Source organism: Rhea americana, unplaced genomic scaffold (genome assembly GCF_003343005.1).
Source record: "Rhea americana isolate MKP2758 unplaced genomic scaffold, rheAme1 scaffold_65, whole genome shotgun sequence".
Lineage (NCBI taxonomy): Eukaryota > Metazoa > Chordata > Aves > Rheiformes > Rheidae > Rhea > Rhea americana.
In genome coordinates this window covers 2,268,498-2,289,072 of record NW_028186812.1, presented here as the reverse complement: position 1 = coordinate 2,289,072, position 20,575 = coordinate 2,268,498, and the positions used below count along the sequence as shown (strand labels likewise).

Here is a 20,575-nt window from a genome sequence, read left to right as displayed (position 1 = left end):
TAATATTAGACAACTCTGAGAAATATCTGTATATAGTTCAGTTGCTACAGTATATATGCTGCTTTTTACCTTTAAAATTTCTGCAGAGGTTAATAGCTCTGCAGTAAAAGGAAAAGAGAAAACAAAAATGCTACTGTCAATGTTTAATTAATGACAATTGCCAGAAAAAAACTCTTCTTTTGCCAATAAAGAATGGATTTGTGGCAGTTATTTCTCATTTTAAATACCTAATCTGATATTATATTTCAGTTCAAAGAACTAAACGAGAAAAGATGCTGTAATCGAATCATACCACAATCCAGGTGACATCTGTACTAGGCAGAATACTGTTGTTATTCTGCTGTCTAGTTGCTGTTGCAGAGAATGATGAAGTAGCGAAATTACATTTTCCCATTATTATTTCCAGACACTCTCTGGCAATGGTTTGTTGACTCTAATAAAGCTTCAGACAAAGCTGTCAGCAGAGGAAATGGCAGAAGGAGAGCAAGGAACAACCTCCACAACAATACATGAATCTAAAGTCTCAGTGATAGGTTGTGCATTTTCTGATAAAATTTAATGTGCGTGTTTCAGAATCTATCATAAAGCTGCAGCTGAATTCTGGAGGGATAAACGCAGTCCATCAAGTCACGGTACTCAAGACTTTGACAAATATAAACATATTATGAAGGATTAAAGAGTCAGAAGCCTTACCTGCTATAGTATTGAGGAACATCAAGTATTCAAAGTTAGATATCTCCCGTCTCTGCCAGCGCTGAGTCATGTTGGAGGATTTATAAAGCTGTCGGGGAGTGGCCAGAGAGATTCTCCTAGGAAATACATTTAAAGAATGATTATTTTAAGAGCCTCATTAAATGTTAAGATGTAGGGCAATGTTATTAGTGTGATTAATTTCAGATTCTCTCTGAGGCTTTTTTATTTCATTTAATGAAGTCAAGAAGACACTATTACCCGTACTTGAGAAATGACTAAAATTAAAATCTGTATTTTATTTTATCAAGACTACAGCACTGTAATAATTCAGAACAATATTTTTTGTGTTTTATTTTATTTGGAATCTGGTTAAAAGACTGGAAGCAAAAAAAACTGCAGACCTCCTGGTGCCTGGGCTGTCTAACAGAAATAAAAAAGGAATACCATTTCCCTGTTTCAAAAGGATAAGTTCATTAAGATGACTGATAGATGGATTAAAGTGCCATATATTTCCAGCACATGGGTTGAAGACATTTACTCCACGATTTGTGCACCCCCTTCACGGTCAGCTACCATTGATGCCTTTCTATCTTCCGATAAGCTCCAAGATTTCTATTTATAGCCTGGTTTTCAAAAGAAACAAGGTTTATTCAGTTATCTGCTCACATGTCCATCAGCCTCTCTCTCAGGAATAACTTTTGAATCGCATTTCATTTGAATTTGGAAGAGGACGGCAAGTTTCAAAGATAATTTCCATGTATTTTGTACAAATTGTATGTTTGGGTAAGGGACAAAAACCAAACATTATGCAAGGAAAATAATAGCACAAAATTTCAGCTATTATATATTCAGTTTGAAAAGAGYGCAATAAGCAAATATCATGCACCAAATTCTAGATTGCCCATAGTATACCCAGCCTCTTGTTGGTAAAGTAACATGCATTTAAAATGCATTGAAGAAAAAAATCTCCAAAAGAGCAAGCAGAAATAGCTTCATTGCTCACAACTTTTCTAGAGTAAATAGCCCATGCCGAAAAAAGAAAGGGGAAATCTTTGGAAGAAGTTCTTCTCTTCTGGTACTTTTTTATAGAAATATAAAAAAATATATCAAAACRTAAATTGATTTGACTAGTGAAAATGTTTATATCTGTTTTAAAAAAGGACATCTTAAAAACTTATCCTATTCATGGATTTTAAACATATATGTATACATACATAGTATGCACAATGTATGTATGTAGTCTGTTAAGAGTAACTAGTGACACCAGATATTTCAGCTTTCTGATGCCCACTAACATATTAAGTGTACTATTTCTAGACTGTGAATACTGAGGAATTTCTCAATGCAAGGTCATATAAAAGTCTCAAGYTGAGCAGAAATTACAAAAATGTGGATTATCTATTTACAGATACCTGTAYCTACACATTCATTAGACCCTATTTTCAGATAAGTATGCCTAATTGGAATGTAGTTATCACAATTATATGTATATAAATATTCAGTGTGTAGGTTGCCAAAGGCTGTCATATTTCGGCTTACAAATTAGATATACAAAAATGATTGTGGAAATGTGGGTACACTTTCTTCCTTCTTTTTTCATCTCTGTATTTATCCAAAACAGCAAAGCATAAGTTCTTGTCAATTTGTCTGTCATTATTTTTCAGYGAACTCTAAGATGCCAGTACACCAGAGACAATACCAATATTTTTAAGTTGTTTCTATTACACATCTTCTGAGCAATTTATCTAAAGAATTATTTATATGTAAGTATACTTTACACTGCACTTTATAGAATAGTGACTAGTTTTACAGTGAACTGCTCAAAGATATCTTGTTTCCAGTAAACTATGACTAAAGCTACACACAAAATAATAAATTTAGAAATTAGTACCATTAACAAAGATAATYAAATTTACAAAGTATTTCCATCATAGACTTTTTGCTTCTCCAGTGATGAAACATTTATGCATCAGTACAACTTAGTAACTGTTTTTAGACTTTGCCCACAATCTCCCAGGGAGTCTTAAAACTCCATAAATTGTCAAGTGCTGGACTTTRCATTTGAATGCCTGATTTGAGAGAAATTCAGAGAAAAAAAATATTTTTAAGAATTCCTTATTTTCTCTGTATCTAAGGTGTTTGAAAGATTTTCAGTTATTTCAGCAGAGACTGGAAAAAATTATGCACAATAAATTGGTTCCACACCTGCTTGTTTCAGTTAACACAGGAAGACCCACTGTTTTGTGTTTTGCTAAATTCACCTGCCTTTGATCAAACCATGCCTCTCTTTCWGTATGCCATCACAGATACGAAGATGCACAAAATGAATGCGTTTCCTTCACTTCTGGAGAACAGTGAAATACCTACTCCACATGGAAACTGCAGAAAACCCTCTGATGTACAAGGGGATAATCCAATTTATCAAGTTTTATTTGCTTTAAGTATGTTTACTAAGCACTTCGTGACATTTAGTTGAGGGAAGGGATGTCATATATCCTGTATGTGGAATATGGCCCACCCCTTTTCACAAGCACTTTTAATTTAGATTCACAGAATCAGTAAGGTTGGAAGGGACCTCTGGAGATCATCTAGTCCAACACCCCTGCTCAGCAGGGTCACCTAGCGCACGGTAGACAGGGTTGCATCCAGATGGGTCTTGAAKATCTCMAGAGAAGGAGACTCCACAACCTCTCTGGGCAACCTGTGCCAGTGCTCCGTCACTCTCACAGGGAAGAAATTCCCTCATGGTCAGACAGAACTTCCTGTGCTTCAATTTCTGCCCATTGCCTCTTGTCCTGTCACATGGCACCACTGAAAAGAGTTTGTCCCCGTCCCCTTGACATCCTGCCTTCATGTACTTGTACACAGTGATAAGATCCCCCCTCAGTCTTCTCTTCCCCAGGCTGAAGAGGCCCAGCTCTCGCAGCTGTTCCTCACAGGGCAGGTGCTCCAGCTCTCTGATCATCCTTGTAGCCTCTCTCCAGTAGCTCCATGTCTCAATCTCATACAAAGAAACTCCAAGTACCTCATACAAATGTTAGCATCTACTGAATCTTTTGTGTTGTGCAGCCCCTGTTCATGCTTGGAAGAAAGGGTTTGGAAGTCRCTGGCTTCAGCTAGTCTCTCTCATGAGACTAGCCAATATTCACTTTTAATCAAAGCTCTAAAAGGGGTTTTATGCTTTGATAACATCAAATCATCATTTTCCCACCCCTTTGCCTTACTCAAAACCAGCCTCCGCAACCAGCTCGATGGAGGTGYGGAAATGCGTTACCAAGCCGCTAACGTGGAACAAGCGGCAGTGCTGAGCCAACGCCGACTTCAGCCACCTCGCCAGCTCACGTACAGGTTTTCCGTCGGGAAGCAACCTCACCGATTATTTCTCCACTTTAGCAATGGGAGCCATGGTTTCATCTAGTGCACTAACAGCCCACAGAATTTCAGCATAAGGTGCTAGCACATTTAATAGTGAAATATGATATTGTAACTATAACTTTTACCAATTCTTTGATCTCTGTACACTTACAAAACAATTAGGCAGTTCACAGCTGGTATTAAAACAGTTAAAACAGTTTCTAGGCCACGACGTTAACTTTAATAAAAACCTATCAGGAAATCACATTTCAGTTCTTAAAACCCTAAAAACGTGGTCTTCTTATAGTGTTGTAAAATTGAGGATATTACTCGATCTACACAGAATCATATGACACTCCAGAAATAAATTAAATAAAAGGTACAATACTATCTACTAGTTGTATCATATGACAAGGTCGTAAGGACACTACAATCAATGCAACATGTTTCAGGAACAACTAAACTGAATATATCAGCGTTAGATGAATTTGATTATTAAACCAGACCAAACATTTGGACATGTGACTAATTTTAAGCATCTAGTTATTTCATGACTATAAGCAGTTACTATAACAATGTGTAATATTAAGCATATGCTTGAATACTTTGCTGAATCAAAGCCTTAACAGGCAAAGGGTGGGAGTGGTAGCAAACAGGCAAACTGGAGACTTGCTCAAAACAGCAGCTCAGTAGCAGTCTTAGGAAGAGASACCAGTTCTGATCTTCGGTGATCATAGGAAATAATAAATATTAATTTTTGCTTATGTTTTCTCCCATCTTTGTTCAGCACTGGATTTCTCCATGAAGACAGAAATGCACTTGAAGTTCATCTACCTCATTAAAATTCATTTACTCCTTCACAATGTTTCTATCTTGAATAGCAATTCTTTATGATAATGTAATTAACTTTAGAAAAATTTTTTATCAGTGACATCAAAGTATTACTTACTAAAATAAAACTAATTAACTAACTAAGCAAAACAACCATAAAGGTCTGCTTTTGTTAAAATATTCTTTAAGTACAGTTTAATCTGAAAAATATGTTATATAAAAATGGAGGCATTTTACTCAATATAACAGCTCCTTTTCGGTACTCAGCATAGTATCGTCTTATATTAGTGATACAGATAAACACAATTTTAAAATTCCAGCTAGCATTTCAGAGCCAATATATTAATGGGAAGGTAAGCYATATTCTAACAGTGACAAAGTATTAACTGCATAGCAGTTACTGAGCTAGCTTTTCCATCAGTTACTCCACTGCAGTCCTACTGAAGACAATAAGAGCATGTAGACAGAAATAAAGGCAGAATTATGATTACAGGATCTTTATTGTGCATAAATCATAAAGTGATTATGCACAAACAAGAAAGAAAAACAACTTAACTACTAYACGCCAGATTTAATCTGAAAGCTAGTAAGCAAGTAGATATACATACAAAGACAAAAACCTGTATGTATTTGATTCTACAAACCAGGGGTATAAAGAAACTGAAATTCCAAAATGTTTTTGATTCAAACTAAGCTTTTATGAAAAAGGTATAAAAATAACTGCCTATGATACTGAAGCTGAAAATTTTCTAAATAATTATTTATTAACATTTTTTTTAACAATTATTCACTGAATAATGCACGAAGGATATGAATTTCAAAAGTAAAAAAGGTCACACATTTTGACTGAGAGACTTGCATTTTGCTTTTTCTAGAACGCGTGGCCATTTTTATTTCAGAAAAAAAATACTATTACTTCCCATTTAGTTTTAATTTGAGTATTTGGAAGAGCAGTGCAAATGTTAACAAGATGCACCTTTCAAAGAGATGCCTCAACTTCCCCTTGATCTTAGTGAAAACTCGAGGAACTTGGCAGTTTGCCTGAGGATTTTCAGCACATTCAGGAGATCAAGCCTTAGGCATCAGGAGACTCTTGAGTTCATTACAGGGAAATATGTTCAGCTGGGAAAGAAATCATTCTCCAATCCTACAAATGTTTTGACATTTCTGAATATTCCCACATTCTGCACTGGGATAAAACAAAGACAATTTGAAGTTTTACTCTGTAGAAAAACACTTTTCTAYAGAGAAAGCTACACATTCGAACCAAAGACAGGCACATCCCAAGCAACACTGATGATTAGGTCTTTGGCCTTTGGCCAAGTCCAGCCAAACAGACATCTGAACCCAAGGCACCATATTTTGTGAATTTCCTGCTGTCTATCCTCTCTCTTAGTGTTATTATTTTTCTTTGATTTTGATGAAGAATTCATCCTGAACCTAAAAAAATTTCATCACGGTTTGGTGATGCACGCTTGAAAATTATTTTAGTTTTGAACAGACATTTCTGAACAAAACATTTGGAGGCAGAAATTTTCCCCTTAGCTCTGTGAAGTGCAAACGAAGGTCATGTTAGCCTTCATTGAAATATAAATGCCTTTATAAAAAAGGCATTATTATCTGAAAATTCCCAGTCTTATTTCTGACCATAAGTTGACTTGATATTAATGTTCATGGGATATCAAATAAAAACTGCACTTCTTTGTAGAATACGAAAATCTCTAAATGTGAACCTCAGTTAGTCTTTTTCAAAACTTATTTCCACCTTGATTTTGGAAACAGAGGAAGAATCATCATATTAATCAGCAGAAGAATCATCATACGAATAAAGAATAGAAGCAATTTGGAAAGTGCAAAAYAGCCACTATGCTGATGTGCAATGAAATAAAATACACATACATTCATATAAAAGGCAAATGAGAAAATTTACAAACAAAAATAATTTTAATTTAGCAAACACAAATCCCAGTCAAGTTTAGTCCCATATTCTCCAGGAAATTAATCACAGCAAGGATGACAATTTGTCCTTGATTAAATCYCAGAATTTGAAGAGATAAGCTATATTTAATTTTGGTCCTTCACTGGAAGGTACATATTTCCTATAAAGATTTTTAAAATTCTATGAAAATAATTTTTTTATTTCTATTCCATAATATATTATGGAATAACAATTTATACATTAGGAAATAGGTTATATATTAGGAAAGAGTAATGTTTTTCCAACTACCCTAAAAATAGAAAATCTAGAGATTTATAACAGGAACAATACTTTAGTGTTGACATATTTCAAAATACCTTAAATATAGTTTATATTTATATAATATAATAAGCACAGAATATAAAAAAATATCTTAATCAAATTACCTGGCTTGTGGCAARCCATAGCTGGTTCCTACTCCAACACGAGGCAAGCTGTACACAACTTTTTTCACTGTTGCTTGGTCAGGAAAATTAAACATAACCGAAGCTATGAGAAGAAGAGAAATTATGGACTGGTAAGCCATCTGCAGAACTCTGTTTATCCACAAGAACCTATTTTTAAAATGTTTTTTTAGATTTTATTTGGAAGAGAATTTAGTTWTACTTTTATCCTCCTGGAGACCCAAGTCAGAACAGATACTCCTGCCATACATCATAACTATGAAGTATTAGCTGGTTAATGTCTTGGTACTAGCTCTCCGATTTTGCAGAAGACCTGAGTGAGGTATACCTCAGAAGAAATATTATTTACTTCTTTACTACTTAATCTCTTATCAGGCCAGGAAGCTGTTCAGTAGATTGAATATTTTGTCTGATAACTGGTAGATTAAAAAACTCAAGAGCAGCAATTGATTATTTCTCTCTTTCCAGTTGAAATAAAACTTTGTATCAGAACTGCTCAAGGCAAAAGTCTACCGACACACCCCACAAAACATTCAATTCCCATTCAAAGTAGCACGTTTTGTACAGAAAACTGTCTGGATCCATGCACATTATTTATTGAACTGGTCCTTTTTTAGTTTAATTCAATAGAGGATTGCAAAAGGAAATTTCTTTCACAGGAAACTGGCAGAGCATTGTCATTTGGGTTTATTTTGCCTTTACTCAGTGGCATCTGGTAGAAAACCTTGTTAAATACTAGCTGTGCTAAACTTCAGTGATGAAGTCTTTACATGTTCAAATTCTACTAGATTTATCTGAGAGACCTCATTTGAAGGAAAAAGATAAAGAGTTCTGGCGGGCAACAAATATTTACATAAAGATATAACAATGCAAATGGGCATTTCTTATTAATAATAAATTTGGCTGTTCATAAGGCAAAAAGAGCTACCTATCAATTTGGAGTGTTCTTTTCTTCCTAATTAAATTCCATGCTGTTCCTGATGGATGGTCCATGTCACACAATAACAAGCCACTCACATCCAGGCACGCTCTGAAACTTTATACTCAGTCAATATCTAGCAGGAAGTGGGTAAAGCAGGAAGGGGAAGCTTTCAAAGAAATGTTTCAAGAAAACCAGCAATGAAATGAAGCAAAGAAAGCTCATTAGAGCATCACAGAATGAAAAGCTAGAACCTCACTGCAAAATGTCCCCCTGAGAAGGAGTAAGTAAGAAAGCCTCAGTCATGAAAAACACTTYTTGATACCAGAAAATTCCACCAGGAAACATCCACAAAATATGGGTAGTGCTACTTCCTGAGTTCATGGGCTACATGTGCAAGTACATATACTACACAGCTACTACTTCTGTCTCAGATACATGGGGAATTATTCACTCTAAACTTACATTTACTTCCTGCCATCAAGTAGTATAGGATCCTTACTACTGTAATCATCCTATGATCATCCCAACTCACACCTGTTTCTCCCCACTGACAATTTAGAAACCTTAGGTTCCTGACTTGGGTCCTCTGACTTGTGCCTAAGATAAAAGCCTAAAGTAGACATTATAAATAACCTTTACAACAGTTTGGGTTCAGAATAAGCAACTTGCATCATTTAAAACTTACGCAGTTTTTAATTCTGTAAGTTGCATTCTTTATGTATCTTTATACTAATTAATAGCAGGAAAAAATTCAAGTTGAAGATGGGAAAACAGAAATGGAAAATTTCATTCTTCATTAATTAAGCAGTTAAAATTTAACAGGTATTTAATCATTTACTCCTGCATGTATTGTTTTGAAAAGCAGATGTTTCACCTAAATATTTGCAGAAAATGTGAGGAGAGGGGTGAAATCACAGAAAAATCAAATTTCCTATCAAACATTTGATTATAATTACAATATTTTGTCTTTATAAATCAATCTCACTACTGCAGGGAAAGTAAATCCTATATTAATGGCTTGCCAGCAAATATTTTAATATAAAATGTAATGAATACATGCAAGAGTAAGCACTATTGCAAATAAACATTTTGTCAAAGGAAGTCCACAGTTTAAAATCAAAGATTAATAAATACCATGCAAAAGAGCTACTAGCATGTTTTTATGCAAACAAAATAAACTTACTTCTGTTTGCCATAAACACTTCCAAAGCTGTGTTCTGGAGAAGATAACGTCTTGAAAAAACAGCCCTAATCTCACTGAACATCCATTTTCCATGAAGACCTTCCGTGTAGGCAAGGACCTTTAAAGATAAAATAAAGGTGACAGTTATTGGAAGAAGCTTTTCATGAGAATATTGCATGAAAACATAGTAGGATTTCTCTTTTAACAAACTACAGGTAAGTATAATTTATCTTACCTCTTAAACACTTAAAAAGCAAGAGCTAAAATAGAGACTGAAGCTTTTAAAAATACAATATAATCATTGGAGAAGAATCACTAAATTGTACTTGATACTACTTAGATCTGCTTCTCATGAGTCAAATCAACTTATTTCCCCCCCCCCAAAAAAAAAACCCTACCTCTACAATCAAGCAATGGATGGAGTTGCAATTATAGTTAGCTGTATTTCGTTCCARCTGTATGCATGAGACAGAGTTGTCAGTTTTAGATAACATTTAATTCTGTGGGTATGTTGTGCAAGGTACAATCAAAATAATATAAGCTGCTATTCACGTCCATAATTCAGCTTATAGGGTCACAAATTAGGACTCTGTACTTTCCATTAGTAAACACAGAAAAATAGAACAACATAMATCATGGTAATTTTTAAAAAGGTAGGAATATTTAATATCTGAAATCATGAACAAAATACAATTTATTTTATTTTTGCATTTTTAAATTAACTGTGAAAACAATCTAAAATAAATAAGTTAAAAATCAGCATTGTTCTTCTAATTTGTCAGCTTCTCAGTTAAAGTTGCCACTCTAAGACTAGCTGACAATATGTTAATTATAACTAAATAATTTTTTCACTCCTCCTTCACTGTTCTAGATGTACAGGAAAACAGACAAGACAGAAAAGACACAATTTATTTAGGTAACAGCTTTATTAACCTATCTTATCTGTGAACATCCCAGCAATATCTCATGCAGTGTGGAATAATCCTTCCTCAATCATTTACATCAGTTGGAGGGCTACCTTCAACCCTCYGCCTCTGCCCAACTGGTCCCTGCCTACAGCTGAGACCCTGATACCCTTCCACCTGTGAGAACTCAGTAGTTTGGGATGGATATCCATCTCCTCATCACACCCAACTTCAGTTTCCATCTTCTGTAGACTGGGTCTTTTCCTAGATTTCAGCTCATAGCAGAGTTGCATCCCCTGTGTGACACCCCCCATTCCAAGTAAAGGAATGCAAATAACACTTTCACTAAACAGAATCCCCAAAAGAAGGAATCAGGATGCAATTTCTCTATTCTCCAATCTCCAGGAACATAGAAACTACGGGTTTACCAGTTTGCAGTGATTTACTCAGTTGAAGTCTTTCCTTTTGTAATCATGACCTTTATCAGCTTCTAAACAGGGAGCTCTTAAAAGAATCATCCTTTGCTGTTGCTGCCAATGTCCTTCCATGCTTGAGGTAATGGAGACTGTTCCCCTTCAGTTGGAAAGAAGCTGGTGTAGCATCATGCTAATAACACATCCTCATACATTAAAAAGCTGGTTTAAGTTTACACACACACTGTGTTAATATAGCTCCATAGCTTTGTGTTGTACTTTTTGCTCCACTACATAATAAGTCTATTTCAGAGATAATGATAACAAAGCTCAACATACTAAGTCTTCAAATGCGAGTTTTGCCTCTGATGGAAACTCAAGAGGACCACTCCTACCGTCTACATAGAAAGAATTTACAAAGAGCCAGAGCAAAATTGTGGCCAATAGCATTGTTTCATTCACCTTGGCCATCCACACTAAATAAACACAGAGGAAAAGTGGCTTGATTTGTTTGGAGGWCCTCCACATACATGCAAGAGACTACATGTTTCCTCCATTCAGTCACAGGCCAGCTGTAGAATTATCACATTATGTGGTAAACTCTTCCAAAGGTAAATTACCTTCATATTAAAAATCTGCACCTCATTTTCAATTTGAACTCTGCTGACTTCATCTTCCAGCCCCTGGGTCTTGTGACACCTTTGTCTAGTAGATTAAAGAGTCCTCTAGTATCAAGTATCTTTTCCTTGTGTAGGTAATTAGGGACTGTGACCAAGTTACTCTCAACTTTGATAAGCTAAGTAAACCAAGTTTTCCTTCGGTCTCTCATTGAGATCAGATGCTAGGACACACTTGATATCATGTACGTGGAAATTCAGACRATTAAGAAGAGTAAGTCTGCAAGATTCCAGCCTCATCCTTCTTTGGATGTACTYCACTACTGTCTGGTATGTAGTGTTTGTAAGTATGCAGCTTCTTCAGATAGAGAGAGGAAATAGAGACGAAAATTCTCAAGTTTAAAAAGCTACAAGAATAAATCAGTCTCCTCAAGATTACTTRATATAACTAGAACAGTCTTTTATTTGGTGTTTGAAATATAAAATGTGCATAACCATAATCTGCTCTACAGCAGCCAGCAGATTTGTCAAAGAATTAGTTCCTTGACAAAATAAAATATTTCAGGAATTCACTCTTTGTTTCAAAAATGTTTCAAATTGTCCTGCTTTTTTCAAATGAAAAACATTTAATACTGATAAGCTCCTATGTTTTAACATTTTAGAGCATTCACAATAATTTACTTACAATGTCTTGATATTTACCAGCACTTAGTTATTATAGATGAATATTACCAGCACATTATATACTGACCATACATTAAGATTGCATTATTCTCCCTCCTCTTCTACTCAAGTATAAAACAGTGACAACTTCACGGAGGTATAGTTATCCCACTATAAAACGAGTGACTTAACACTCTAAATGAGCTTAAAACAGTAAAYGGGTCAGAAAATCCAGAGGAATGGAAGGAGGCTATAATTCAATTATTGTCCTCAATTACACTCCTCTTAATTGTCTATTAGTCTTACAAATATCAGATTATCATGTCAAGATCAAATTATCTCAATTATTTCAGTATTTCTGTTGTATTGTTTTCCCAGCCAAGATACACAATTATCCATTTTTGTCAATTTGCATAACATTCTACACTATTTTCAAATGTTAAACCTCCCATTACTAGGTATCTATAAAACTATAGAAAGTAGGAAATATTGACATTTCCTGCAGGACTCTTTTTACTATTATAAGAGCCAATATAAAGTAACTTCCTCATTCTCAGTTTGAATCTGACTTTTTTTTCTTTTAGGATTATTTAAAATGTATTTTTTGCATTTTGCTTTCTCAAATCATATGAATGAGGGCCTGACTGTTTTATATTTTTACAGGTAGCAAATAGTATACATTTCATTATATTAAAAAAATGGAAATACACACTTTGTCCACCAAAAAGTATTGGAATTATGTTATCTGGTTAGTCTTAAAGCCAAAAATTATATGTGCTCCATCCAATATTTGCTGTTGCTTCTATTTAAAGTCAATGCTCTTTATTTTGATAGTTTTATGAGTTTGTCTCTTAAAAATAGTCACGAAAGCTTTYTGTTTTAGACATATCTTGACAGCTGAGACTTCATGACTATGCATGGAACTCTAGATACAGCCCAAATAAGCTGTTTTTAATAAAGTAAAAACCAAACACCAACCAACCCTGTCYACATTTGAATTAAGTGCACTCTTCTTTGTTAATATCAACTGCAATTATTTGTTTTGAAGTTTATCCGTCCTTGTAAAACTCTTTCATTTACTCAGAATTATGAGTATTTTTTAAAGGTAATATGGGTCCATTGGCCAGATGATAGACTTAAGAAGGAAAAAAATGCTAAGATATATTGCATTAAAATTTGGTTGTCACCTGAATTTGGTCATGAAAAATCCCTAAATCTCATTGTTTGGTAATATGGAATAACATCTATTGGTGACACTTACTGAAATTAGATTAGTAAAGTAGTTTGAGACATTCAGATGGAAAGTTCTACAGAAGACAAAAAGAACTGTTACTGACATTCTTACTTGGGCCAAATATGAAAGCTCCTTAATTTTAATTTCATTTTGATGTAACTAAGATCTCTTCTTCTTTTTTTTTTTTTTTTTTTGGTGTGGTGTTATGACATATGCAATTATTAAGCTTACCTTAGTCATTTTTCAATATTATGTATTGATTATGTGTTGATTATGAATTGTTAGCTAACAGCTGGAATTTTGGATTATTACGTAAGTCATGAGACCAGAAGCATTGGTTTCCATTCTGTTAGTATTCCTGATAGATTAGCTCCACAGCAGGAATACTTCAGTATTGAGTCTTATTTTTGTTCCTTTATGCCATTTTTTAATATCTCATAGCACTAGTCAGAGCACTTCAAACGGATATTCTGACCCTTTTCTTTTGATTTCTGTTTTTTGAATTGAAATAATCACAAAATCAGGGAATTGTTATAAAAAAAAACACAGAAAGGAGCCCGTACAATTCCYATCTATTCTCAGTTACTAATCTTACAGTAGAGAATATTCACTCCTTTAGTCCATTGCAAAGAATTGCTACTTATTCCTCAATATTTACTTTTTTTAAATTGCCCTTTTAAGTGATTCATTAACACTTATACATCTGATTTTAATCTACTACTATCAGTGGGAATTGATTGWTTGTCTTTTTTAACCGGATTTCTGGTTAGGGTATTTTAACTGTAACCTGATTCCTGAACAAAAGTATCAATTGTTACTTGTAACATTGGCGAATCTTTGTTTATATCTAATACTAAATGCCTATAGTCACTAGCATGTAAAATAACTTGTTTTTTCATTTTCAATGCACTTATTCCTTGAATTCCTTCCTTATTCTTGACCTTTTGTACTAGTAAGGTCAAACACAAGCAATAAGGGACATGGTTGCCTTCTACTTACGTCTAATACTGTTGGCTCCTTTTTTTTTTCTGCTGCATTTCCCAGACACATTCCAAAGTACTCCTGCTCCTATAGACTGTTTTCTTCAGCTTCTGAAAATGATTCTTGGAATCATGCTTTCCAACATTTTGAATAAAAAGACTTTTTCTGAGACCGAATGAATTTTCTTCAAATRGATTCCTAGAACACTCTAATTCTGGTACTAAAGATGCATTTTTCTTTTGTGAAGACAGTTTTGTTCATTGCTCAAATTTAATTTCTATTGACTTTAACCTGGACACTGATATTTTAGTTAGAACATTAAAAAGAAGAGCTCTGGCGTGTCCTTAGTTTAGACATCAAAATCACATCTGTCTGTTAAAAGGTTCGTGGTGCACACTCTGTAACCTGGCAACGCTGGGTACTGTCTTTGCCATATAGTACTTTTTTCTTCTGGAGATGCAAAACTTTTATGAATTTATCCTTTTTCATCCTTGTAAGCTTACCACTTCTTCAACTTTAATCTTTTAAATTTCAGCAAATACCAACTTTACATCTGAACAGCTTCACTACAACTGAGTAATGTCCAGTGGGTTTCTGTTGCATCCTGGTAGCCCAAACCAAAGCACTCCCTTGCCTTATTTTTATTTGATTCAAGAGTTTGGAGACATGTACTTCAAAATTTGGTATATTTACCATCTGCCCCCCAGTGCATTCCACTAACTCTAYTATTTTTTTCAATTCTGCCTATTTCCCATTTTCAAGAGTTTTAAGTTAAGTCTTTAGGGTTGCAATTTTTGCCAAACTCAGCATTACTCCTCAACACTGGCAATTTTGCAGTCTATATCTAGAATGAGTAAAACTACTTTCTTTATGCACTGACTATGCACTGTACCTTGTTTGTCATTTTGTTTTAACTAGGCTTGCTGAATTGGTTTTCCATCCAATACAAAATAAGCCCTTGTCATCCCTGTATATAGTGGTTCTTTAGTTTGAACAAAGTTTTTGTCTATATTTCATTCTTCATCTGTCATCACCCACTTGTGGAAGACAGACTACCTGCAATACCATTTATTGTTCTTTATCATGTGTACCAATCTTAAATGAAAGACAGGAAGAAGAAATCATTTCAGTTACACTGCAGTCACCACACCAATGTCATCAAAAAGAACAAAAGGAAGAATGTCCTATCTTGCCCTTTAAAAAAAAGACTGAGGGAGGAGGAAAAGGAAATAGGAAATGAAGGATGAATTAGTGAGGTTATCTGGAGGAAGGAAGAAAGGAATTCATCTAATTTCTTTGTCATAATTTTCCAGGATGAAAAGAAAACAAATTATTGCAAAAAGGTCAAGAGAAAAAAATGAGGTGATGATCTTCATTCACAACTCCCTTATCCTTGCAATCCTTTACAAAAGGATAAGAGCAACTCTATTTTTCCCTTCTCTTGGTTTTCAGGCAAATGAGAACCTGTGTCTTATCTTATGTTATCACTGAATTTGAAGAGAAAGTGAAATATTGTACGAATACTCTGTCTTATGTGTACACTCCAAAACYATAGCAGATGGCCTCTTACTGTAAGCTAGCAAGAACCCATATACGCATTCTCTGACAGTGTCTGTCTCCCAGTCTTTTCTCATGGCCTTCTCTATTCCCTTGCCTTGGTGTTGTAGGCTTCCAGGTTATAAGCCTGAACACTGTTTCTCATGACAGACTTTTCAGGGAATACAGCTGCCAAGGAGAGAAGAAAATTCCACTGAATCCTTTCTTAGACTATCAAGTCAATCCTAGTCAAATGAATATTTAATTTTCCCTAAGGTTGAGAAGGTAGTTTTTAAAAGGAAATTTTGTTGTAAAATGAAATAAAAATATTTTTGTTAGCCTGACACTTCCCTCCCCTCTCCCCCTGCAAAAAAAAAAAAAAAAATCAAAAAAACCTCCCAAACACTAATCCTCATATGCACCCAAGAGGCTTCTGCTTAGATTTTTTGCCTGTCTTCTGGTGGAAATTGAATCTTCTGCTTTCTGTATAAAGTGAGCTAACAGGCATACAGTGTATAATTAAAAGTTAAAAGCCAAATTTGTGGTCACCTCATCTCTTTGTATGGGGATAAGCAGAAAAGGAAAAAACGGATGCCAAGGAAAGGAAGACAAAAACATATTAACATTGTGGAAAAAGCTACTCTCCTGAAGAGTTACATGGAAGCAACAAACAATGCTAATCTTCAGTCAGAGAACACTATTTCATTTCATATTAACCATTTCATAACAGCCTGCTAACCACGAAATTCAGGGAACTTATCTGGTATGTTCCCTAGATCAGTTCTTACTGGCTGCCTCCAGTTTTGAAACCTCAGCACTTAAAAACTAGATACTTGCCAATAAAAAACAGAGCACTTCTGAAAAACAAATCACGGTGAATGGATATTTCATCAGGGAGCCACCTAGAGCCAGAACAGCTACAAAAACATGCTATGCACCTGACTCAGTTACGCGTTAGGTTTTCATAAAACAGTTTAGCACCATTCTGTGTGCTTTCAGAAGTTCCAAACAAAGGAAAACAACTACTGAAAATTATCATCATYTTCGCTATTAGGGATTCTCTCTTTCATATGTTTACTAGTGTCACCAACTGCTTCAATGAAAATGCCATATTCTGAATGTGGATCCTCATAGGTTAAAAGAATGGCTCTCGTGCACATAAAGCAAACCTTATCCAGAATCACATAACAACATGGAGCTGTCTGCATATACGTGGCAGTCTGTGTGATTGCTTAATGTATTCTAAATACAGATTGAAATGACAGACACTAATGGCACGGATCCAGGCTATTAGGGTTTATGAAATACCATACTGAATAAACTATAAAATTTCAAAATGTTTTACAGAGTACTGAATATGATCAAACTTCTAGATTTATCAGGAAAAATACACATATACTGTAACAAGAGGGATGTTATATCAAGATATGTAGCTGTAGAAGAAAAACATATATTTCTTAAGAAAACTGCAAAACAGACAAATTCAAATGATGAAATAGCTTGTGTTATGCTTTCCTGAAAAGTGAAATTGAGAATGTAAATAGATGGGAAGGATAAATCAAATGAAATGAATAAAGTTTTTCTTTAATATACTAATGTTTCATTGATTTCCTACTATTTTCTGTTTTCATATACATTTGATCCACTTTGAGATCTTCTGTCTGCCTCAATTTCTATAGTTACATGRGTAAACACATCTAAAATCCTACCAAAGTACATTATCATTTTTTTCTCTGTATACTTCAGTCTAAGAATACTTTCTCAATTTCTGTCTATATTAACCTCTCATTCTCCCCTGCTTACAACATGCCCCTGTGTAAAGTCTTTCTGTATTTGTAAGCCTTAAAAGCTTTCCTCCACATAGCTCTTGTGATATATCATGTTCAGCAGGATGAGCTGAGTAGTATGTGCCATTGTAATTTCTCAGTCCACATCAGTTTTTAAAATCTTTCTTAGAACTTTTTTTTAAAATAAATATTGGCACTCTTGCTTCATTTTTCTCCTCCTCTTTGGGGATCTAAAAAATGCAGATATTATTTTTGTGGTTTCAGGCGCTACTTCCTTGCCAAATTTTCTCAGCTTATACTTCTACTTCCAATGTTTTTTTAAGCTTTCAAGAGGCCCTTTTTCTTGAAACATGAGGTTCTGTTCACCCCGACCTTTTATAAATTTGATTTCTATGGTCAGCATACTGCTTTTATATCCATTAAAACAATGCTCACTCAGCTGGCAGTAACTGACAGCCTTATTCCCACATTCATTTTCAGTCATCTGAAAAATTATGTGAAGTTGGCCCATTTTCAGGCCATTTTCTTCTCTTCATTGGTCAGGTGGTTTTGCATGTTATGATTTTGTGTTCTAGGAAAGTAACGGAAAGGATACGGGGATTTCTTGACAAGGAGCAGCAGAATGGTTTATTGAAATAAAAAAATAACTCTTAGATAGTGAAACACAGTGGCTGAATGATAATATCCTGGTCAAAATGATCCAAAAAGATCTTAAGTATTCTAAATGCATTATTTCTAAATGCATTTGTGAAATAACAATGTATAGTTTTGTATACACACATAAACATTATTGACATAGGAAAATACTACCTTTGCAAACACTGAATTCTGAAATAATTRTTTTTATAGTTTATTTTATAGATGGCAAGCAACTGCATGCATTTGCACTGTTTCCTTTCTGTGCAATTTACGCAATGCTTAGAAAACTAGTTATAGATTTAAATTATTGGAAAAATTATCATCATGAAGATACAGTAGATACAGACATCACCACCTGTGAAAGGGAGACACGGCCTTTTTAGGCTCTATTTTCAAATTAAATTCCAACAATTACTGTTTTAAGCAGACATTTCAGCTGACTGAAGTATTCTAAAAGCAGGAATAAAGATGATTGTGCTGGCTGGGGCAACAGCATATGTGGATAAGCAGAAGACAAATACATTCAGCTAGTGGCATAGAAAGCCATACTGGGAAACAGTCCAACTCAAAACAAAGAGGTTGAGGAAAAAACTGTTGGGGTAAAACACATAGCAAAGAAGCTCAATTAGTACTAGCTTATAGTAGGATTGAAGTAGATTGTGCCTGTTAACTMGCAGGATTTAAGATGATCTTGTGTTGATGTTGGCAACAAGAAGTTGTTGCTTCTTAGTAAGTCTGCTGCTCCAGCACTGACCATACATCTAGTGCGTCAAGATTAATCCAGACAGGCTAGTGGTGGTCTCAGTATTTACACTCAAACTACTCTGAGCAATTCTGCTCCAGCACTACATTCAGTGAAACACAATTAAGATTTTTCAAGTAGAACTGCACAAATTACATTTTCAGTTGAGTGGACAAGCCAAAAAATAAGACGCGAAATAGATATGATCTGAACAAAAACAGAAATCTTTTTTTCGGCATTAAAAATGGAAAGTTTGTTTTACAAATGAATCATTCTGGACCTCTTCAGGAAAACTAAAGCGATGGAAAGAAAGGACATGGGAGAAGGTGGTGTTGATTAATGCTTGTAACTTGAAACTAAAGCTGGACATTTATTCATTAAATAGTTACTTGCCAGAAAAAAATGCAACTTTATTTAACTTAGAAATATCGGTGGATTTGGACAGAACTTGTCAGAGTTTAAGCTGAAAACAGCTGTGGAGCCAGATCCAAAAACCAGCACGAACATAAAGGAACTTCTCTGTTACTTATAGCAGGGAGCTCGGAGAGATGCTCAGGCTCAGTTCCCTTCTCTATTAAAGGGATGTGAACCCAAATCACACCCTTCCCGACCACTGTCACCTGCTCGAGCCCGCCACTGTGCCATAAATGAGCAGTTCATAGTTGGAGAAGCGCAACCCACCAGTCTGGGATGAGCGTTGCAAGAGTGAGCTGTGAAGAAGCCAGTAGTAAGTTTCTCCAAGGAAAAACGGCAGCAAGTGGTTACCGACAAGTTCCTACACATGTACAACCAATTAAGCAATAGCTAATTTTCCCAACRGCATCTGTCATTTCCCTACTTTGCTGTCTTGAACTCGGCCTGTGTCAGGACTTGTTCAGAAACGATGGGGGAAGGTTGGCAGAAAACACTTTTCTGGGCAGGCAGAGGAGGTGCTGAGACAGTATGGGCATGGTAGGATGAGACTGGATCCATAGTTATTCATGTAGGACTACAAAATAGAGAAAGTGTTCAAAGGGTAAAATGCTCATCCTATATTCAGTTTTTTCAATAGACAATCTTCGTTTACTATGCAATGCTTCCTTATGACTTCCTAGCCTTCCCTACAACAACTGAACTCCCCCAAATAAAGCAGGCTCTTCTGAACTTCTATGTTTTAAGTGAAAATCATTTTTCCCACTGGGGAGAAAATCTGTTAAGGAGGCCCTGCTCACCAGGCTGTGAGGCCACATTAGGACAGGTTAGCTGGACGGCCTGAAGTCCTTTTGCCTAGTTTCCCACTGCCTGGCCCGGGACCACTAGAGTTGCCTGCCTTACGGGAAACACCTGACACAGGTCACGCAATTGAGGCAATCTGATTCTCAGAYCCTTTCTCTTTACTTGTTCCTGCTCTGCTTTTTAAATAACACTTAGAGAAAGGAATAGAAATACAAACTGAAATTTCTCAATCATAGCAAGGAAYTGAAACAAACCTCCAGTTTCAGGGCAAGTGTGCTGACCACTCAGGTATTGGGAAGAGACAGAAGAACATTATGCTCTTCTCCTACCTTCCAAAATTGTGTTCTATAGTGCTTACACTATCCTCCTGTTTACTAGCTTTTCCCTTGCACAGAGCCAGCAGCAAGCCAATGAAGTTTTAGAACTCAATGAAAGAATAAAAAAAAATTAGCTTGAGGAATAAAGAACGTATGCTATC

At 35.2% G+C, this 20,575-nt stretch overlaps 1 protein-coding gene across 1 annotated transcript in view; it reads right to left on the bottom strand.

Annotated features, from left to right (window-relative positions):
• The window catches only part of NBEA (neurobeachin), a 519,273-nt gene that overhangs the window by 95,579 nt on the left and 403,119 nt on the right, over positions 1-20,575 (bottom strand). The window contains exons 42-44 of the mRNA XM_085320669.1: positions 9,366-9,483; positions 7,243-7,345; positions 694-809 (exon numbers count right to left, since the gene is read on the bottom strand). Coding sequence (XP_085176795.1) covers positions 694-809; positions 7,243-7,345; positions 9,366-9,483 — 337 coding nt within the window. The remainder of the gene's footprint in view (positions 1-693; positions 810-7,242; positions 7,346-9,365; positions 9,484-20,575) is intronic.